The sequence below is a fragment of the Notolabrus celidotus genome, chromosome 11 (genome assembly GCF_009762535.1).
Source record: "Notolabrus celidotus isolate fNotCel1 chromosome 11, fNotCel1.pri, whole genome shotgun sequence".
NCBI lineage: Eukaryota > Metazoa > Chordata > Actinopteri > Labriformes > Labridae > Notolabrus > Notolabrus celidotus.
In genome coordinates, this window is record NC_048282.1 from 12161227 (window position 1) to 12183065 (window position 21839).

The following is a 21839-nucleotide window of genomic DNA, read 5'->3' on the forward strand; positions in this document are numbered from 1 at the left end:
TTATAAACTTCATGGTGTACGAATAAATTCCTGGGTTCTTGATTCTGTTCACGCTCTGCACCAGCACCAAAAGATCGATGTAGAAACCCTGTCGCTGATGGTCAACAGAAGTGAGGTGTTAGAGAGATGACCATCACGTGATTGGCTGGCTTTACACAGGCAACACCTGCAGGTCACACAAACACAGTCCTGATCCTACTTGAATGAAAACTGCAGAGTGCACATGTCTGAAAACCTTCTAAAACCTGATCGGAGAGAATCGGGACATGCAACTTTTGATTTGGTTCTGTTCAGGAAATCCTTGAAAACACTAAAACTGATTTTCAAATTCTAAAAAAAATCAATCACATCTCAGGAAAACTCTTGTTTTCACTTTTTGGCGGTCTTACGTTTGTCGGAAGATAGGCACAAATACTTAAATCTACCTCTTTAACCAAATCTATTTTTACATTTGCACGTTACATCTTGCATTACTACATCCAGAGAGACAAGAATTTGGGGTGTTAATAAAAGTGGAGCAGCACTTAAAGTACGACTGATCTGCTATATTAGAGTGAGCTAGCTGAATTCAAACTACCGACTGCTCTGACCTGGAGTTACCGCCAACAGAAGAAGTTCAATATGTGATATTATTTTGTTTTCTGAAGCTAAAAGTTGTCTAATCGAAATCAGAGGTTTTCAAAATCTGCTAATGTCGAGTTGCTTTTGTTCTTTTAGAGCTCAGTTTATTAAATTCAATTAGGCTGGATTAAAACTGTTAGATTGGATCAAATCTTAAAACCAGGTTCTTCAAAAGAAAAAAAGGATTTCCAATATAAGACGTAATCCAATCTTTTTTCATCCTAATAAAATAAAACATCCACTTTGTGTTGTAAACTTCTCTCTCCCTAAACCAGAGAATTCAGACTATCCTGATCCCAGCAGAGGGCTGGATTCACGCTGGATTACAGGAAGTAAATTTAAACAATTTTAATCTGGTCATCAAACTCTGTAAGAAACAACTTTCTCACAGTGATGTTGATATTTGACATTTTACTCTTGGATTGCTGCATGAATCACAGAAGATAAAGTAGGCGAAAGGGTTTTAAAATCCAAACATCATCAATATGAGACGTAAAATCTTCAATTTAAAGCCGCTGGGACTATATTGAGTGTGTGTAGGTTTTGGCGCCCCTTGTGGACAGAGTTTGTAGCCTGTAGTCCCATTTAGAGCTCTAGTAATCCAGATTGGTAATCCTGATTAATACATCTGTAAACCAGTAATTCTTTGAAGAAGAATGTCAAAGGTAAACTGGATTATCTGATCTGAGATAGAAAACACAGGATGGTCAAATCAAGATCCTCAGTCTGTTCCAGATTAGAGCCGGACATCGATGTACCTGTGAAGTCCTGAGAGAAAAGAGTCAAAGCTGACATCTTTAACTTTAACGATGATCTTTTCTCAAACTAAAGAAAGAACTTTTGGTGCCAATCTGACCGGTTTGGTTTAGTTTAGTTCAGACACCGTGAGTCTGTGTTTAGGGAGGAAAAATCACAGTTAAAGCTTCAATAAGGACTCAACTGAGTTCTGGTTTCATGTTACCCTGACACGGTCTCAGGTGAAACGCCTGTGTGACACCTCTTATATTTTATCACCCACATTTATCTGCTAAGTGCAGTCGCTCATTCTACTAAAATATAGCACAAACATGAAGAAACAACTTCTATAATCTCAGATAGTTTTGATAGATTAGGATTACTCTCTCACATCCAAAGGTGTGCTCCGTCATATTTTAAAACCTGTGGCATCGTGCAGTCTGCTGTCTGACCTGCCCATTCAAACTCCTGAAAGCTAAAGGTTTCAAATGAAGACTTTTTTCCCCTCCTGAAATAATTAAAATGCCTAATAACAATAAATAAAGATGTTTCTGACAAACAGATGATTTATGCAGTTTCATTTAGACGTTTCTAACTAGAGGAAAAATGGGTGGAGACTGTGTTTGCACCGAGCTGTGGTTGCACCGTGTAAAGCCAGCTCGAGTGTGGAGTTGGAAACACACAATGAGCCCAAAATGGAAACACAGACACTTTTCCACAAGACAGCACAACCAGGCGGTTACAGGATCTTTTCGGCCGGCTGCAGATGGTCACACAGCGGCAGCTGCTGAGGAGAATCTGAGCTCGGCCAGCAAGCCTGAGCACGCTGTGGAGACCAGAGACCTTCAGATGGTTCGTTTTTTAGATCCAGACCTGATTCTGTAAAGCTGTCAGACTGTGAGTTTGACTTTTATGCACCTTTATGTTTACAGTGAATACTGTATGGATGCTGTCTGCAGAGAGGACATGATCTACACTTACACAGGTTCAGCATTTCGTCTCTCTGTGCCTCCGGCCGTAAAGGTTTAAATGCTGATCTTGTGAATCTAAAGACCACTCATAATTTGTTCTGCACCAATAATTTAAAACGATTAATTAAAAAAAGAGATGCAGTCACGTGTCAATTCGACAGAAGCTACAGCTCTCTGAAAATATTTATTCTCCAAAACGTGTGCAGGATCTGGACGCACCCTGGCAGAGTGTAGCCATGATTTCAGATTTCTTATTTCTTTCTGAAGCCATGATGTGTGAAGAAATGTTCATTAAGAGATAAGTGCAATCAGAGACATGGTAATTAATACAATCTTTGAGGCACTTCTTAAATAAAAAGAGTCCCCTCCCCCTCGTTGTTCATGAAAATCAAGAATATAACAAAACAAGATGTTGTGGTTGCGGATGAATCTGTGCCACTTGCATCGATAAAAAGGCATCGTCAATTTTTGTACCTCTACCTACATTATTTTACACATAATAACTTATTTTTTCCTTTGTCTGTGTACATTCTTGTTCTGTGCGGGGCGTCATGGCCCCCCCTACAAGATAGAAAAAAAAGGAATTAACCAAAAAAAAGTGCACGTAAAATTTCAAGTTCCTCGGCAGAACCGTCATTGATGGGGGACGTGAGGCAGGTGGAGACGTGTTCATGATGGCAGGCACAGAATGAGACAGCTCTCTGTTCACATTACGAAGCCGCTCGTGCTCCGACACGAGGATGGACATTCTGACGGGAGAAAGGAACGAAGACGAAAGAGAAAAAGAAAAGAAAGAAAGAAGGGGAAGACAGCGGAGCGACAGGGAATGTTCTGAAGTCTTTGTTTTCCAGGAGATACCAAAGAAAGACGAGTTGGTACCAACAAAACAATCTGAATCGTCCAGGAGGGAAACTCTCCTGTTGTCTTTGCTTGTTGACATGTCCACAGGGTGAGCTCGTCCTCCCTGTTGTCCTTTCCTCCTCCTCCTCTTCCTCCTCGCCGTGCAGAGTTGGCTCGCGAGTGTTTTTTGGCTGAGACGGCAGCTTGGACAAACAGAAGGTGGGCGAAGGAGGAAGCGTGTCTCCTTCATACAGACTCTTCTGTGGATAGCAGCAGGGGGTTGATGTATTCAAATCCCTCAAACTCAGACTGGTCTATTCTCTTGATGACGTCCCTGAAGAGAGAGAGAGAGAGACGGGGGGAGGATTAGAGGAGGTGTTTCATCGACATACCACAACTAACCTGGATCTAAACAGTCTACCTCTTCCTGTACTCAGTGTACAAAACAAAGCTCATTATTAAAGTGAATACAGATTACAAATCAGGAGCCAAATCCAAGACTCCCTGGACTTGAGTCAGGATAGAGATGTGGAAGGATACACTGCTGTTTATTCTCTGTAGTTGAACCAATGACTGTACCTAGCTGATTTAGGGTTTTGCTCTGAGCCCTCCTTTTTGAAGCGTCAAGTTCAGCATTTTCAACATTTTGACCCTTTTATTTTTGTTTTCTGGGCGAGAGGAGACTGAACATGCTACATGGAGTCAACAGTGATTCTCTATTCTAGTGGACATGTGCGGGTAGAGTACAGCCACACCCTGCGATAATGGGTTGGCTGGCTACTGAGTCTTCTTTTACTGCTGCTTCTTTACCCTTCAATTTATGGTGGTGGAAAGCAGAGTAAAGATCCACTACTGCCGCCTAGTATGAACTTATTAGCTACACGGTATCACTGCATGCTTAATTTAACACATTATCAATATTTCTATAAATTACGTATGTGGATATTTTAATGTGGATATTTTGAAGACGTCGTTCTTTTCTCTGGTTTTGTCTTACGTCTTCACGTAAACTGAGATTTTGAGACATTGATTTTGTTCTGACACACCTTGTGGAGATTTTTGAGAACTCTTTCTTGTTGTTGTGTGGGCAACAAAAACAAACGTTACAGGAAACGCTGACACACCTGTGCATGGCAACTGTTCCCAACGCTCCCATCACATTACTGGTGTGGAGTGCCTTTGCAGGCGTTTTAACTGTTGCTGTGTTGATGTATAGACAAAGAAATATTCTTTGAAAATAATCCTTTTTTTTTTTTAATATATATCCATGTACATGTGGACGTAGCCTCAGGTGAATACACAGATACAGGAAGTAGTTAGGTGTCACCTAAATTCAACCGTAGTAAGGTAGACACAAACTGCAACCTGAGCAGTCCTCTGAGCTGAACAACTTAGAGTGCTCTCTGCACATACGGCCGTGACCTGAGGGTGCAGGGACAGTCTACCAATTACTTTGTGCACAAAGAGATCTCCAGAAATGTTCTTTGGATCTCACAAAAGTTTCTGGGGTTTGATCAGATTTTCTTTTTTTCCCCATGTGCCTTCAGGGTAAGATGCTCTGTCTTCTCTGTTTGGAGATAAATTTTGCAGACAGACTACTACTTGGTTGGTGTTGTTTTAAAGAGAAAAGGAGAACAGAGAGTTAAATATATCAACAGCCCGTGAGAGAATACTGTGTCCTGAATAGAGCTGTAGTAATGTGCTGTTTAGACATAAAGGAGCCATCCAAACATTGATTAAAAAAATGCTTGAATTCGTGTTTGACTGCAATCAAACTGAATGTCTAAATCAACTGAAAACACTTCCTGTATCTGGGTGTTATCTCAGCAAGAAAGCAGCTGATTGGTCGATGTTTTGTGTTGGTTTCTATCAGATTAAGGCTGTAAAAGGAGGAGTGTTTCTGCATCCCTGTTGTGGAGTAATGAGTGGAGGAACTCTTTGTTTCCTGCCTGTGCTGCTTCCATTAACAAAAGGCTGATCACAGGTAAATGGAGCAGAACTCCACAACCAGCAGGCTGAGTAAAAATAACTGGACTCCCTTAGCAACACTGCAGGCTTCTTCTTGCTGCAACAGGCTGTTTACTCATCTGTGTGTATCTGTGTGTGTGTGGATGCTAAAACGAGGAGCTGTAGCCCAAAAAGGAGGCCTCTCACTGGGGCAGGCACAGAGGCTTTCTCCCCTCAGACACACAGAGTAGGGGGGCTTTGAAGTTAAAACAAAAGGTGCCTTCACTGGACCGTCCTCTCGGTGGACCAGGTGGGTGGGGGTCTCACTTCAGGGGCCACCGGCAGCGCTGAACAGGTTGCAGATCCCACCCACATAGAGCGAAGGACAAGCGAGTGAAGCTCTGCGGTGTCTTTGTTTCAGTTTCCAGAGCAGAATACTGATGAAGCAGAGATTTCTCGTCCATCTGATCTCATGTGAATCGCTCTCTCACTCTCTCTCTCTCCCTCTCTCTCTCTCACTCTTTCTCTGTAGGTGGAGGTCAGCCACCAATACAAGATCACATTCACTAAATCCTGTTTTTTTATTTTCAGAGAGAACAGAGGGGCAGGAGAGAAAGCCCTCAGAGAGGAGACAGAGGAGAGAGGGGGAAGGTTTGAGGACTGACCAAAACAAACAGAGCGGCCGACCAATCTAAATGTTGTTTTTTTTAAGGTTGGATGACTTGAAAGCTTTACCAGATGCTGAATGAAGAGGAGAGGATGAAGAGGAGGGAGGAGAGGAGACAGAACAAAAGCTCTCAATCATCTTTTTTTGTGCACAAACACAGAACACATAATTAATGATCTAATAAACCTCTAAGTTCTTTATTCTATTATTATGTCTCCTCCTGTACAGCACCTGTTAACCTCGTAAATGAATGTACTCTTTAAATAAAGATCATTATTTTGATTAAAGTCTTCTGTGTAATAATGAAAGATTTATTCACTCGCTCTCAAAGTCACCACTCCCCACATGACACAAAGTCAACACGGAGGTGTGAATGAAAAAATATGCACACGGGGTCAGGAATCACGTGTAGTGGATCTGCTAGATTTGAGCTCCACTGAGGAATTCCAATCAGCAATCATCCCTCCAGATCTGTCTGCAAAATAAACATCCTTTACTGGTTCATTACATCCCCCAGAGGAGAATCTGTTCGTCTGTTTGTGGTGAGTCTCAGTTTCACTGTAAACAGTAAGTTCACAGAGGCATGAAGAACATGATGTTCTTGTGATTTTCTAATTAACAGGTCTTCAGTTTGCTGAAATAACACCATCATGATGCAGATTAGTCAAAAGTGAAGCTTTGTCAGGTCTGTCCTCAAGAGGAGAAGAAAACTACTTTTACAATATTTGTTTGTTGAATGGAGGTGGGATCCATTGTTTCTGATGCATTCCAGGAAGTCAGGAAATCTAAACACTGATTGTCTTTAGTGACACAGCATCAAGCAGATTTGTGTCTCAGTGTAAATGTTTGATCTACAACAGATTGTCAGCTGCTCTTCATGCAGACATCTGTTTATAGAGAAAAATAAATCCTCTTCAGATTACCGGGATGACCTTATGCTAGATTGTGTTTCTCTTGTTTTTGCTCTCCACACAAACTGTTTATCCTGCAGACACCAAAGCCTGCCAATACCTTATTCGCCACTACTCCCCACTAGCAGGTCTTCGAACTGTGCATTGGTCAGTCTCAAGCAGCTGGAAGCAGCATTTGACCTGTGCACACCTCCGGAGAAGCTTCTGAGTTATGGACACGTTTCCCAAATGACAAAAAAACAAGCTCGGGATAATGTGAGTATTTATCCTAACAGACCAGAATAAACACAAAGGCACTGGCTGAGGCCGCCATTTTCAAAGACAGAGAACTGGCACATGAAAACTGAAGCCCACCCCTTCTCCTCCCCCTCCCCACGCTGGCAACCCCCCTGAGCGATCCTGGCTTTTAATGTGGCAATGTAAATCTCTAACACTGAGGTTTTACCCTTCTCTCTCCCCGCGCAGCGCTCACAGCTCTTTCTTCTCGTGCCAAGCTCATCATGAGTGGGAGAGAGGGGAGACTGGAGAGCTTTTTGCATCACCCCCTCCTGGCGGGAGTGGGCGACATCAGCCCCTCTCCTTAGTAACGGAGGGGGAGAGTGGTGAGGGGGAGATAAAGCGCGAGACGCAAGGAGGAGGTGTGCATTTTTTTTTGATGTGAGGAGGTGTTTGATGCCAAGTTGGTATCTCCATCCCTGAACCGCCAGCGTACACTCCACCCTGTTCTCTCTCTCTCTCTCCTCCTGGTACCACCTCAGTGTCTTCCCAAAGGTCTGTCACACTCCCACCGTCTCTCGCTGTCACAGAGGAGCTCCAGAGGCGTCTCTGCAGCCCCCTAACGAGCTGTGAGGTGGATTTGAGGATCAGCGTCAGTGAGGAGCAGAGGTGTTCAGACCGAGTAGAGCCGTACTACAGACTCAGAGGCATCTGTCATGGCTGTAGAGCATGATGGGCATTTAATAAGGCTCCAATTAACACTGGGAGCTCCATGCTAACACACAACCATACAGTTATCGCTGTACAAGCTCAGATGTGATGCACAGGCAGTGTAGAGTCTGTCTCCACTTTAACAACTGTGCAACTTTTGGTCTCCATCCATATACGGGGGAGTAAACGCACATTCTTTACTGATACAGAAATGATCAAGCTTGTTTCGTGTTGTAGAGATTTAGCATCCAGGCTCTGAAGTTTCCTCACAGTATGAAGGTAGAAAGTGTCGTCCAGGTATCTTCTGCGTGGGAAACAGTGGCAGTGCACCGACTGCTGCTGCCGTGTCTGTTCGCCTCTATTCAGAGACGTGATGACGTCCAACAAGAGGAGTCAAAGACAGAGAGCACCCTCTGCTGTTTAGATGTATACAATCATCCCTTTCGTGTCCTAATGGACTCCTGAAGAATTGTCACATCCTTGTTCGGACTCTGAATCAGCCATGTTGGCTCTAAGCTCTCCGTCGCTCACAGCCTTCTCATTCACTTGAAGTCTCTTCTCCACGCTCCAGTTTCCCTTTCTGTCTGTTTTCATGTCTTTTACACATTTGACATCTGTCCTGTGTGGTATGCAATGATCGAGACGCACCTCGCAGACCGGTGTTCTTCCGCTGCATGAGCACGGATACACGCTGATCAGCTGTTTGGATCTGTCTGCACTTTTAGGAACAAAAACTACAAACTGCAAAAATGAGTGATTCTGACAGCGACGATGACATGCCGTTTACTGTGGACACAAGAGGATACCTCTATGAACCAGAGTTTACAGAGGAAGAACTCCAGATGCAGACCCAACGTACCGAAGAAAAGAGGGGAGAAAGTTCTGTGCTAACGAGTGAGCAGGAGAGATCCCATGTTACCTGGTGGTGCCGGTGTGTAAACTGTGAGCCCATGCCAACGAACCCAGAGAGCTTCTGCTGTCGGGAGAGGGACTTAGTGACAACAATACTTCAGGACCTTTCTGAATCAGAGGATACCAGCGGCTCACATACGGCTCCAGTCTGCATCACTCATCATCCAGAGTTCCCTGCCTTACAGGAGGTTTGTTTGTTTGTTTGTTTGTTTGAACAGCCGGGATAAAGACAGGTATGTACCATCTTTTACATTTGCAGAAAAGTGAGTTTAATTCACTCTAAAGACCGATACCGCTACTTGATCCTGCTATGTGCTTGTTGATCCAAACAGCTGATCGGCGTGTATCCGTGCTCATGCAGCGGAAGAACACAGGTCTGCGAGGTGCGTCCGAAAATAGTGCCAAAACACACAGGGTTTCTGACAGCAAACTGAATAGCTCCAATTTTTTTTATTGGTGCATGCATTTGCACCGTGAGGAGTGCCTGGAACATATTTTCTTAACTTTAGCGAAATTACGTGAAATAGGCCGGTCCTCTGGGAATTTTCTCATTAAAGGGGAAGAGCTCACCGGCACGCATTGTGGCTAGAAGGAGCAAAAGTGTAATGTAACTCATACGACCCCACTTAAAAAAAACTGATATATCCCTTTAAAGCTTTATTAGACCTCAAACTAAACGCTCCTCTGATCCCCTCCAACTGCCTGACACCCTGTTCTCACCACATTTCCTGTTGTCGTTGATAAAGCTGCTAATGAAAACCCCTCATTTGTCGTGTGGTGTGTTCAGGCTCCAGTTAAATGTTGTTTCTGGAGCTGTGTTGTTGCTGAGAAATGCTCTCTTAAAATCAGTCCCATAAAAGCTCTGCAGGAGAAATCTAAACGTTGGAGCCTGAAGAATCAGTCCAGCATGGATTTTAATGAGTGATGTGTAACAAAAGCCTGGTAATATTCATCACGAGGGCCTGCCGGAGTCGTATGGGATCTATTTAGTGCCGTCACAGAGGAACAGAGGGGAGTGTTTGTGCTTTCGTGCTGTGGCTGCAGCGGAGCCTGCACCGTATCTGTTGTTCTGCCAGATCTCTGCAGCCTTCTCTCTCCTCAGTCCAATCTGAAGCACAGCAGCTGTCACATCCTAAAGGCTAAACTTTAGCATGAATGAAAACAATGTCCTGATGGATGAAGACGTCAGTGCGGGGAACTCACAGGGGGGCGTTTGTCTTTATTGGATGCAGAGCTCCTCCGAGGAGATCGCACAACAACCAGTGTTTGTGTGAAGATGCATGTTTAATACTCCTCTCTGTGAGACCATGACAAGCTCTACTCGTCACATGTTCCTCTTCTTCAGCTTAACAGAAGGAGTCAATCACACCTGATAGGTACAGTTTGGTCCTGGTTGCCTCGGCACTGCTCAGAAAAGTTTAAACACCTTGGACACAAAATTTTGTTTACGGGTTGTGAATCACTCAGAGGTCAAATACTCACTTTGAATTTAAGTGTGGGGTCTGAGCATATCTTCCTTTTGTTACCTGAAGTTAAACAGGTACGTCCGAAACCAAGCACTTCTCTGATACCATGTGATACAGGACTTCACAACCCTGACTGGAGAGTCCTCACCGTGTTTGATTGACATCGCTCTTTGCTCAAGCTGTGCTGTTCTTTGTTATGGACACAAGATTGATTATCTTTCATCTTAATCACTCCATCTTTGTGTTCTTTTTTATATTGTATATTCTTTGTTTTATTGCATATTGTTTGATCTGCTATTAATTATGTTTTTGTTGTTGTATTTGTAAGCTGACCTTGAGTGACTTGAAAGGTGCCCATAAATAAAATGTATTATTATTATCATTATTATCATTATTATTATTTATTATTATTACCTGACACATGTTGATTTTTTTTTTTTTTCCAAGTTGTATTTTTTGGCATTTTTGCTTTTAATGAACAGGACAGCTGAAGAGAGAGGGAATTTAGGGAGAAGAGAGTGGGGGAGGACATGCAGCAAATGGTCAAGGCCAGAATCAAGCCTGCAACCTCTGCTACGAGGGCTATAGCCTCTATACATGGGGCGTGCTTAGACCGCTAGGCCAACAGCGCCCCACATGCTGAACTTTTGAGGGTTTTTAAAACATAACTCATAAAAGCACAGGGAACACAGCCACATGTGCTTTTAGCTAGGCTTATTTTCTGTAAACTAGCTAAATGAAGTATGAAGCAAACTCCTAACTAGGCAAATTTTTTGTGTTTTATTTGTAATAAAGAATGCCTCATCAGAGGAAATAAAGCCACATTAACCTAACAAGTCCAGAAAAATGTCTTATTTTAACACATTACAGACAAAAATAAGACTTGAATTGCTTTCAATGAGAAACAAAACTCTGGTGCTGCAATAAGAAACATTTACGTGTCAAGTTTCCTGAATTAAGACATTATTCTTGTTTCATGAAACTTGAACAGGAAATGTTTATTTTTATACCAGCATATTTTTCATACTCTATAAAAGATTTTTTATTATTTATTGGAGAAATGCAGAACTTGGGGTGCTGTTGGCTTAGCGGTTCCTGGTGCGCACCATGTACAGAAGCTGTAGTCTTCACTGCAGCGGTCATGGGCCTCGACCATTTGCTGCATGTCTTCCCCCACTCTCTGCTCCCCACATTTCATGTCTCTCTTCAGCTGTCCTTTCAAATAAAGGCAGAAATGCCAAAAAACATATAACTTTAGAAATTCAGGTCTTATTTTTTCCTATTATGTCTTAAAATAAGACACCTTTCTTGATCTTTACGGTAAATGTGGCTTTATTAAGTCTGATGAGACTTTTTTTTTACTGGAAATTAAACACAAAAACATTTGTTTAGTTTTGAGTTTCCGCAGTGGACCTGACCTGACCAGACATCAACCTGCAGACATGACAGAGCGGTCTTCAGACAAAATCATGGACATTTTTGTTGTGTTTTTCAAATATACATATACATATGCATATTGTGCAAGAGATGCACAATAAGGCACATGAAAAATGTGTTCGATTTTAAAAGTTCCGTTCATATGAGATGATACTTTGCTCCAAATGCTACCTTTTTGTTGTTGACAGTGTGGACAAAGAGGACACCAGACAGAGTGATGAAGTAGCAGAGGGACTTATAGCAAGTTGAAAATGTGTGAAAATGTTGATACCATTTCCCTGGTACTGGGATATACTGACAGAAAGAAGAGCATATGACAGTTATGGATGGCTGTGGAGCTTTGGGAGGAGGTTACACTGCCATAGTAAAAAAAACCAAGGATTTTAAAAGTTGTTTCCTTCATGGACTGTTTTACAAACCTGCATCATGATGTAGTTGCTTCAGCATCCTTAAAATCTGCTCAAGTTAATAAATCACAGCTCAGTCTGTTTACTTTTGGTTCATCCAGCTGGAGTTAGCCAGATTATAAACATAAAACAGCAAAGGTTGGTGAGAGGAATCCTGGGACTGATCCGAGCTAACAGGTCATTAAGCTGGACTCTGGCCAGCCTGACATCGCATCCAGACACGGTTCGTGGAGGATGAGGAGCTGTGTGGACCTCAGGGTGAGATCATGAACACAGATGTAACAGCATTTCTCAGTATTCAGACAGATCTGAAGAGGATTTTAATCACAGGTTGTTTCACCAACGAAAACAAAAAAAAGTGCTCCCCAAACGAACATGACCTGGAAACTTTGACTAAAGTTTACTTCACTTCAGCTCATAACCTGCTTCACTTTCTGTCATCAGTCCTTTGACTCGAGTATGAACACACAGTAACAATGTTTTAAAGATTTAATGTGGAGCATTTTTTGTCTCTAAAACCTGTCTGTTCCTCACCTGATGTTCCCGCACGTGAAGGCTCTCTAAATAATTCAGCTGACTCTAATGAAGCTCTGTGGTGTGCTGAGAGAAGAAGCAGGACTTACTCATCATCTGGCGTTAGCTGCACTGGTTCATTAGTAAACTGCGTGTCGAAGTTTTCGAGGCCGTACTCGTCAGAGATTTGAGGTTTGAAGGGCGGCGTCACCTCCTTCTTCTCCAGCTGGGGGAAAAACACATAAAAACAACTCTTTAACTCAGAGAGGAGGCATGTTCAGAGGAAATACAAGAAGGTTTGCATGCACATCGTGTGCTCTTAACCTACTTCAGCTAGAATGAAGTGATTTAATGCATCTCCCCCTGCTTTGATGAGACAGAAACATCAGTAATGAAGGATGGAGCTGTGTTTGAGGGTCAAACTCTCCTTTACTGGGCCGTCTAATAAACTTCAAAACATTTCGGCTCTAGTTTCAAAGCTTTAAGTGAAAACTGACGGAAGGTTTTGAAACTTTATTTCAGTCAACATTTGTTTCATTCTGGTGATTATTTTGAGATATTTAGAAATGAAATATGCAGTGGTGCAGTGGGTAGCGCTGTTGCCTCACAGCTAGAAGGTTCCTGGTTCGAATCCCCGGCCGGGCGGGTGCCTTTCTGTGTGGAGTTTGCATGTTCTCCCTGTGCATGTGTGGGTTCTCTCCGGGCACTCTAGCTTCCTCCCACAATCCAAAAACATGCTCAGGTTGATTGATCACTCTAAATTGCCCATAGGTGTGAGTGTGTGCATGAATGGTTGTCTGTCTCTCTGTGTTAGCCCTGTGATATCTTGGCGAGCTGTCCAGGGTGTACCCTGCCTTCCGCCCGAAGCCAGCTGTGATAGGCTCCAGCCCCCCGTGACCCCTAACGGGATAAGCGGTCAAGATAATGGATGGATGGATAGAAATGAAACGTTGTGGAAACTCAAAGATCCGCTTCGCTTTATTTTAATTCATGAGTTCGTTTTGACCAAAATATCTCAAGTTATTTTCAGTGTTCTTTAAGATTCATACGCAATCATCAGATCACAGATGTATGAAGTGACTGATGATTCAAAAAACATCACAAAGTAAGTTCTGTTGTTGGTCTAAACCACATGCATCACTGAGATCAGTCTACAGGTAAAACAGGTATCACTAAATGAGCATTAATGGAGCTCTAATCTAGCCTTTGTTTGATTTTTCAATGAATGCCTAGTGAAAATGTAGCTACCAAGAAGCTCCTCGTGGGAAGCTTTAAGGAATTTATGAATCCCTGTCAGTATGAAGCATGATGTCAGAGCTGAGAGCCCGGACAGGAAGTCAGGAGGTATTGAAAGAGACGGATTAACACGAGATGAACACTGGCTGTTTTCGAAACCACCTGTTACATACTACCTACGAATGTAGTATGCAGTACATACTACATGCTTTGTTTGAATGTTGTATGTAGTATGACTGTTCTGTTGGATCTGTTTGTAGTATGCTGGGCCAGGCGTCGCTGGATTTCCAGTGTCGGAAAGCGGAAGTAAACAACGGCCAAGCTGATAGCAAAACTGCTTCTCTAGCATCATTTATGATTTAAAAAGAAGTTATACAGAATTTAATAATTCTCACAGCACCTAAAAACGGAGTTCCCCCCTTCAAAAAAGAAGAAAAAAGACTACATACTGAAAAGTGGCAAAATCAGTACGTACTGCTAGTATAGTAGGCAGTTTTGAAAACAGCCACAGTATTCTCTACAGGATGGATGTTGTTATGTACAACTCCTCTGGCTCTTTCTCACTCTCTTCCGTATCTGTGGTCCCTCCGCCCTCTGCCGATTGTGCACCTGAGTGCTACTAGGGGAGGTTATAAAGAGAGTGGCGGAGCGGGCTGGTCTCTCTCTTACGCACTGAGCAGCACAAGCATGAGGAGGGTTTGGTTTGCTTTTCCTTTGCCTCTTTTTGTTTTCCCAAGCATGTTTAGTTTGTTGTGTTAGTTTGGGCTGGAGACATCTGGTAGTTTCGCTATTGGTTTTCTTTTTCCCTAGGTTTACTTTATGGTGAGGTGCAGGGAGCAACGGCCCATTGTGCGGCTGGCCCAGCACCTTCCCAGCTTTTGTTGATTTTCATCTCCGGTCCCTTTTGTTTCCCTTGTTTCTTCAATTTGGGAGGGTTTTATTTCTCAAAATAAAGCTTCAGGTTTAATTGTCATTTTCCTCTTTAAATGTTATGGCCTTCACTTTTTGAACCTTAGATCATTGTTGCTTAGGAGACCATAACAGATGTGGTTTTGCAGGACGTAGTCTGTTTTATTGTTGTTCCAATACGAAAGATTTCATTCCTCAGTTTCTAACCAGGGTGATACACGCACTGTCTCTTTTCCCACAGTGTTGTCATTCACAAATTATCCTCCATGAAGTAGCTCGGGTTACACACTGTGTTGATTGAAAGGCAAACACTGTCACGAAAGTCTTGGATATTTCAGAAGCAGGGTGTCCTAGAATTGTTCGGAGTAGTATCACTTCTTGTTCTGATGTTTCATATGAGTGGGGAGAAACTCACAGAGCTAAGTCCCTTCATTTGATCTGCATCGAGTGGAAAACTTTTAACTGTTGGCCAGAAATGTTTATTAACACCTCCTCATATTTAAGTTACCGTCATATCACCTTTATTTCAAACTGTGAGGTTACCTTTATTCTTTTACTGTTTACAAGAAATATATTTTCCTTCTATACGTTAACCTTTACTTCAGGCTTCCCCAGGTCTCTGAGAAGTTCAGATGTACACACTCAGGATGCAGAGAGAAGCAGAAACATGACGGAGGGGAAATCAGTGTACATCTGGTCTTTTTGGAGCCCATCTGACTTCATTCTGTTCTCAGAAATGTCCTCAGAGCTCATTTTAACAGGATGAGGGACTGATGTGAAACCATGGAAACAAACCAGACAAAAACTCTGAATCACTCGGGCACAAATTACTCTGCTGCATCAACCTTCTCCATTCTGTTGTTTTTCTCTCTCTGCTTCATTCCTCTCTTCATTACCGCCCAGAAATGTAGAAACCAGGAGTCTGTTTCTGGACGATCTGACTGTACGGAAAACAGGCTCATTTATTATGGTATGTCACACTGTTTGTTAAGAGCTCTGTGACTTAAAGCAGCTCTGATGTTCGTCTCCTCTCTTCATGACAAGCAGATAAGATCTGTCAAACATCATAAAAACATTTCTCAGCTTTATGTTTACATTTAAATAAGAGCCTTTAAAGCTGAATCACATTTATTTACACCGCCCAACAACACCACAAAAAACAATGTGCTACTCAGGGACTCCTCAAAAACAAAGTCCAGATCTGCATTCACTGATTTAGCATGAAATACAGCATCTGCTGTTAAATGATCTGATTTTGGGTCTCCTGTTCCCACTTGTTAGAGTAAAACTTTGCAGCAAGCATCGACAGTACTCAGGACGTCACTCCACACTGAGAGCAGGAAGAGGGAATGCCTCATCTGTACTCTGATCTCAGCTCAAACTCATGACAGCTGACATCTGTTAAGCTTTTATCAAACACTAGGAGCAGACATCTGTGCAAGTGCAGCTAACATCTCAACGTCATCTCTCAACTCTAATCTCAGCAGTAAGTCTGCAAACAAAGGCGTGAAAGAACTCCTGACCAGAAGTGCTTCATCGCTTTGATTCATATTTCTGTGCACAGGAACACAAATGTATGTGTCCTTGCATTTATCTGCTTATTCATGTATTCCTGTAATAATGCTGCAGACTAATTCTGGGAACTCAGTGCAAAATCACTGTCATATTGTATCTTCAAGCTTATTGATTCTATATAAATGTGTAAATGTTCATCTTTACGCTGAAGACACTGATGTGCTGCTCGACACCCACTCCAGCCGAGACTCCCTCACAGCTACAGCGTGCTTTAAACACTGTTCAGTGAACTTTCTATGATTTAACACTTGTTCTAAAACTGTTCAACTGTTTAAAGACTGTTTAACACCAGCACTGCTGTGTCCCGTTAATCAGCTGTTCTCATCTTTCATTACACTACATGGAAGTTACTATGTGACTTGGCACCTTCAAAAATAACTACTGTATCCATCTGAATCGCACTGTTCTTCATAATGTGTATGTTTGTTTTTAAATAACCTGGTGCAATTTTTATCGTGCAACAACTTACCTTATCTATTTATCAGATAGAAGTGTACATAGTGTGTATATATCTGTAATAGTTGCCATATTTTATTTTATTTTTACTTTATTTGATTTGATTTGATTTGATTTACCCTTGTCATTGCTATTATTGCCGTTATTATATTTTTTAACTATGTTAGTACATTGTTGTATTCCCCTGTCCCGTGTTGTGAGCTGCTGTAACAAAAGAAATTTCCCCCAACGGGGGACAAATAAAGTATATCTCTATCTTATCTAATCTCATCTTAAAACCCCAGGAGCTACCATCACTGTAACATCATTCAGAAGTATTATTTATTAACATCTGACAACTTTCTTTGTTTTGCAGATATGTGTCTGATGTACAAATGAGTTCATGATCAGACACCACTCCCAATGCGTGACACTCTGCAGAAACTCTGTTAGGGAGACCAGGGCATCTACAGGAGGTGACTCTTCAGCTAATTTTACAAAAACTGCTTTTGGACAATCTGCTTTTTCAGTCCAAGCTGCAGAAAAGTGGAACCCAGTATCGACCGTGATAAGAGACTGCGTGAGCTTCAGTGTTTTTAAAACCAAACTGAAATCATTGCTAAAGGCAAACAAGTCATGTGATCACTGATTTAACCTTTGTATTCATCTTAAAGATACATGTGTTAATGTGATATTCTGTTGTGAAGTTTTGTATTGTTTTCAGATTTTTTGTATTGTGTTCGTAGATCTTCCTGCCCAGGGACCACGGATGTAAATTAGCTCCACTAGCTAACTCTGGCTCAAACTCAACTAAATGTAGATAAAACAAAAGTTATGCAGCTTTCTGATGAATAATCTAAACCATGGAATCTTCCTTCATCCTCCACTCCTCAGAGTACACAGGCTGAGTCTGAGTCTCATAATAAACACTAACTCTGTGTTTTAATTGATGACTCTCTCTCTCTTTTTACAGCTCATATTGAGCAGCCGGTGAAAAGATTCAGTGTGAAACAGGATTTTTATTTTAGAATCAGATCCTGCCTTTCAGCCGAGTCCAAACAAAGACAGCTCTCTGAGTCAGGGGATGTCTTACACACACATCTCTCCTCAAAGCTTACATACTCTGGACTCGGGTTCATCTCTAACTTTAAAGCCCTCACTCATCTCTGTCTGCTAGATCTGCCTCCTTCACACCTTCTAACCTTCATCAGACAGAGGAGTGCAGGAACTTATAATCTTCAGTCGCAGGAACTCTAAAAGTTTGGAGCTGAGATGAGAAAAGTTGTTTCAGTTTGCTCCGTTTAATCTGGACGAATCACAAAGAGAGCTGAAACTTCAGGACCTGGTCTCACTCCATGATTTAACTCAACTCAACTTTAATTATATAACACCTTTCATACATACAAGTATACAGCCCAAAGTGCTTCACAAAAGATCATAGATAGGTTAAATAATAAAGGAGTAATCATAAAAAATAATTTAAAATACAATAAAAAAGAAGAAGAAGAAGAACATTAAGAATAAAAAAGTAAGAGTAAAAAGCAATATTAGAAATCAGTAAAAGTTAAAATAGAATTTAAAATCCTTCTTCTGACCTACAAAGCTCTTAATTGTCAGACACCTTGTATCTTAAAGAGCTCATAGTGCCCTATTACCCCTCTAGAACACTACGCTCCCAGCATCCAGGCCTGCTTATCTTACCTAAAGTCTCTAAATGTAGTATGGGAGGTCGATCCTTCAGTTATCAGGCACCTCTCCTTTAAATCATCTACCAGTCAGGATCCGGGATGCAGACACCCTCTCTACTTTTAAAAGTAGGCTTCAGACGTTCCTTTTTGATAAAGCTTATAGTTAGAACTGGCTCAGGCTTGGACCAGCTCTTAGTTATGCTGCTATAGGCTTAGACTGCAGGGGAACTGACACACTGGGATCCTGTCTTTCCCTCTCTCTCCTCTCTCTGTCTGTCACTTACTTTAACTCTTCCTTTCCCATTAAAGTTACTAACCATAGACCTTTCTGGAGTCCCTGAGCTCCCTTGTCTTGTAGGTTTCTCTGCCGTTGACTGCCTGCTGCTGTGGACGTGCCAGACTCCAGCTGCTACAACCACTACTATCCGTCTCACCACTATCATCTCTCTCTCTCTCTTCATCTCCCTCTATCCCTCTCCAACACGGTCTCAGCAGATGTTTGTCTAACATGAGTCTGGTTTTGCTGGAGGTTTCTGCCTGTTAAGTTACAGTGTCAAGGACAAACTTCCTTTGCGAAATGCAGCAAAGTTTATGAAGGTTGCCCTTAGAGGCTGACTGACATCAGATGGCAGCTAATGTGTTCAGACTAATTTACCCCAAACATTATTTTTCCTAAACCTCCCCATGCTGTGACCATCCCTGTTCATTTTTAGTGCAAATTCCCAGTTTGGATTAAAATAAAATGTTTGCTTTATTTTCAGCTGTCTCCTGGGTGAGAGGGACGTCTGTGCTTTGATGGTCGCAGATAAAAAATATGCGTCTGGAAGGCAGTGTCTTAAGGAAGTATGATGTGCAAAAGATGATACTTCATACTATCAAAGACTTTTATCATCACACCAATCATCACCATGCTAGGTTTGAGGTCAGGAAGTATCTTCTCTAAAACTAGCATGAGACTAAAGACTGATCTGTTATCCCTGTGTGAACACCATCGTTGAAACAATGAACCAGTCCTCTACTCGCTCCTCTTCCTTCTTCCCTGTGTGTGTTTAAGTTTGAACAAAGTTCTCCTGCTGGGTTTTGCAGAACTTTCTCAGCTTCATTAGTGTTATTGGTTCAAAGCGCTTTGTGGGAACAGCTTCAAACAAACAAACAAACATAAAAACAACACACACACATTTTCTCCTCGTTTCTCTTCCCATCGCTGCCTCTCCATCACATGGGCCCACCTTCCCCCAATCTCTCCCTCTCTCTTTCTCTCTCTCTTTGCTAATTTGTTTTTCAGCTCTTTCAGCGCCTACCTACACTCCTCTGTCAGCTTCACCCCCTCACATCCTGTCTCCATCTTTCTCCTCCACGTTTGTCTCTGTCTTACTCATTGTCAACGCTTTCATCTCTTCACATGCCTCTCCTCTCTCCTCCTACTTTCCCCGCTCGCTCGCTCTGATGTGTTGTTGGGCAGGCTGAGGCTCTGTGTGAGCTGGTAATGAAGCTGAGAGAAGGCCAGGAACGATCCCGGCACCTGCGCACGCACACACACACACACACACACAAACACACGCACACACACAGAGGCGAGAAGTGCCCCCGAGGCCAGAAGGGCACATGAAAGAGGAGGACGTACAGCCTGTACTACCTGGCGTTCTCTGTTGCTGTGTGTGTGTGTGTGTGTGTGTGTGTGTGTGTGTGTGTGTGTGTGTGTGTGTGTCTGTCTGTCTGTCTGTCTGTCTGTCTTTACGTTCCAGTGGCATCAACGCTATTAGAGCAGCATTGGACGGTGTGACAGTAAGCTTTATCTGACTGAGCTGTTAATGTGACTTCACACGAGCTTCAGTCGACCGACAGATATGAAGCCAGGTGTCTCTCTCTCTTTCTCTCTCTTTCTCTCTCTCTCTCTCTCTCTCTCTCTCTCTGCCCAGACAAAGAAAAAAATCTTCACGTTTACAGCTCGACTCTGAGGACAAGGTGACGCTCAAAGATTTAAAAAACTTTCTCTTTGAACCAAGTAATAATATTTTGTTGTTCAACTTCTAATTCAAAAGTGACTGGAATCTGAGCTGTCAGACAGACAAGTTCAGCCCGATGACTAAATAAGATCTCAGGCCTGACGAAGCGTTTGTTATCAGTTTTTTTTGCCCCAACATGCAGACTCCATCCCGTGGTGCAGGAAGATGTTCTGAGATGTTTCCCTCTTAACATTTAAGTTTTCTCTTCTGCTTATCAAAGCGTTTGTAGTCAAACTTAAACACATGTTGAAGTTCCTCATTGATGTGATGAGACGCTGGTTTGAAAAGGGGGCTGCTTGGCTTTTGATGCATCTCTGTCACTGTTTTTCTTCTGCACAGACTAAGAAGGTGACCATGCAGTTACACCTGAAAGAACTTCACAGGCGTCTCCCTGGTGACACCCTGCAGCCAATCAGATCTAAGCATTCACTTATATCACAGTATAAAGTGACTAAAAACACAGCCAAGACGGTAAAGACACAGATGACCGCTTGATTTGGCTACCTTCTCCGCTTCCTCGGACGAGCTTTGGAAGAACTGAGGGCCTTTTTCTATGCACGACACAAGGATGCTGAAATCTTTTCTCCATCTCAAGCCTTCAGTTATCAGACACCTCTCTTTTTGAACCTTCTACCAGTCAGGGTCCGGGTGGCAGACACCCTCTCTACTTTTAAGAGTAGGCTTCAAATTTTCCTTTTTGATAAAGCTAGTTAGGGCTGGCTCAAGCTTGGACCAGCTCTTAGTTATGCTGCTATAGGCTTAGACAGCCAGGTAAACTGACACACTGGGATCCTGTCTTTCCCTCTCTCCCCTCTCTCTGCCTGTCACTTACTTTAAAGGTGACATATCACGCTTTTTTCATCAATATATATTGGTCTAAGAGGTCCCCAAAACATGTCTTTAAAGTTTATGCTCAAAAAAAACACTTTGAAATCAGATTTTGGCATGCCTGAAAACCCCTCTTCTTCAGCCCTCCTCAGAACAGTCTGTTTTCTCTCTGACCACGCCCCCTCAGGAAGTGGATGTAGCCTCGGCTCTCCAGCACGTTGATCTAATGTTTACATGTTGGCTGAATATACACGGCTGCTCACAGATCGCGTTACTTCAACCCTCTGAATCTGATCCAGAATCTGATCCTGACGGAGAGGCGCCTGTAGCAGGACCTTTCTGAACCATTGGTCCCAGATGTAGTGTTTCTTGTTGTTTTATTTATCAGTATGTAGACGTGTGTCTTGGTACACAGCTACGAACATGTAGCTATGTGGCTATGCTAACTAGCGCTAGCACTTATCCATGATAAATAAAAATCATCCACTAGATCTTCAAATCTGCAGACGTGGGGAGTAAAACCGACCTTTACCAGAAAGGCAGCAGGACCTTTCTGAAGGATTGGTCACAGATTCTGTGTTTCTTGTTGTTTTATTTGTCAGTATGTAGACGTGTGTCTTGGTACACAGCTTCAGCTACAGCTACGACATGTAGCTATGCTAACTAGCGCTAGCACTTTTCCATGACAAATAAAAATCATCCATTAGATCTTCAAATCTGCAGACGTGGGGAGTAAAATCTACCTTTGTGTTTATTAAGACAGCCTACAACTAGCATGCCTCCCTCCTAAGCTCCTTGTTAGTTCACA

At 42.5% G+C, this 21839-nt stretch overlaps 1 protein-coding gene across 1 annotated transcript in view; it reads right to left on the minus strand.

Moving 5' to 3' along the window:
• Positions 1 to 2476: 2476 nt before the first annotated feature.
• The window catches only part of prkcz (protein kinase C, zeta), a 158408-nt gene continuing 139045 nt past the window's right edge, over positions 2477 to 21839 (minus strand). Inside the window, exons 17-18 of the mRNA XM_034695938.1 lie at positions 12465 to 12580; positions 2477 to 3501 (exon numbers count right to left, since the gene is read on the minus strand). Coding sequence (XP_034551829.1) covers positions 3414 to 3501; positions 12465 to 12580 — 204 coding nt within the window. The 3' untranslated portion in view covers positions 2477 to 3413. The remainder of the gene's footprint in view (positions 3502 to 12464; positions 12581 to 21839) is intronic.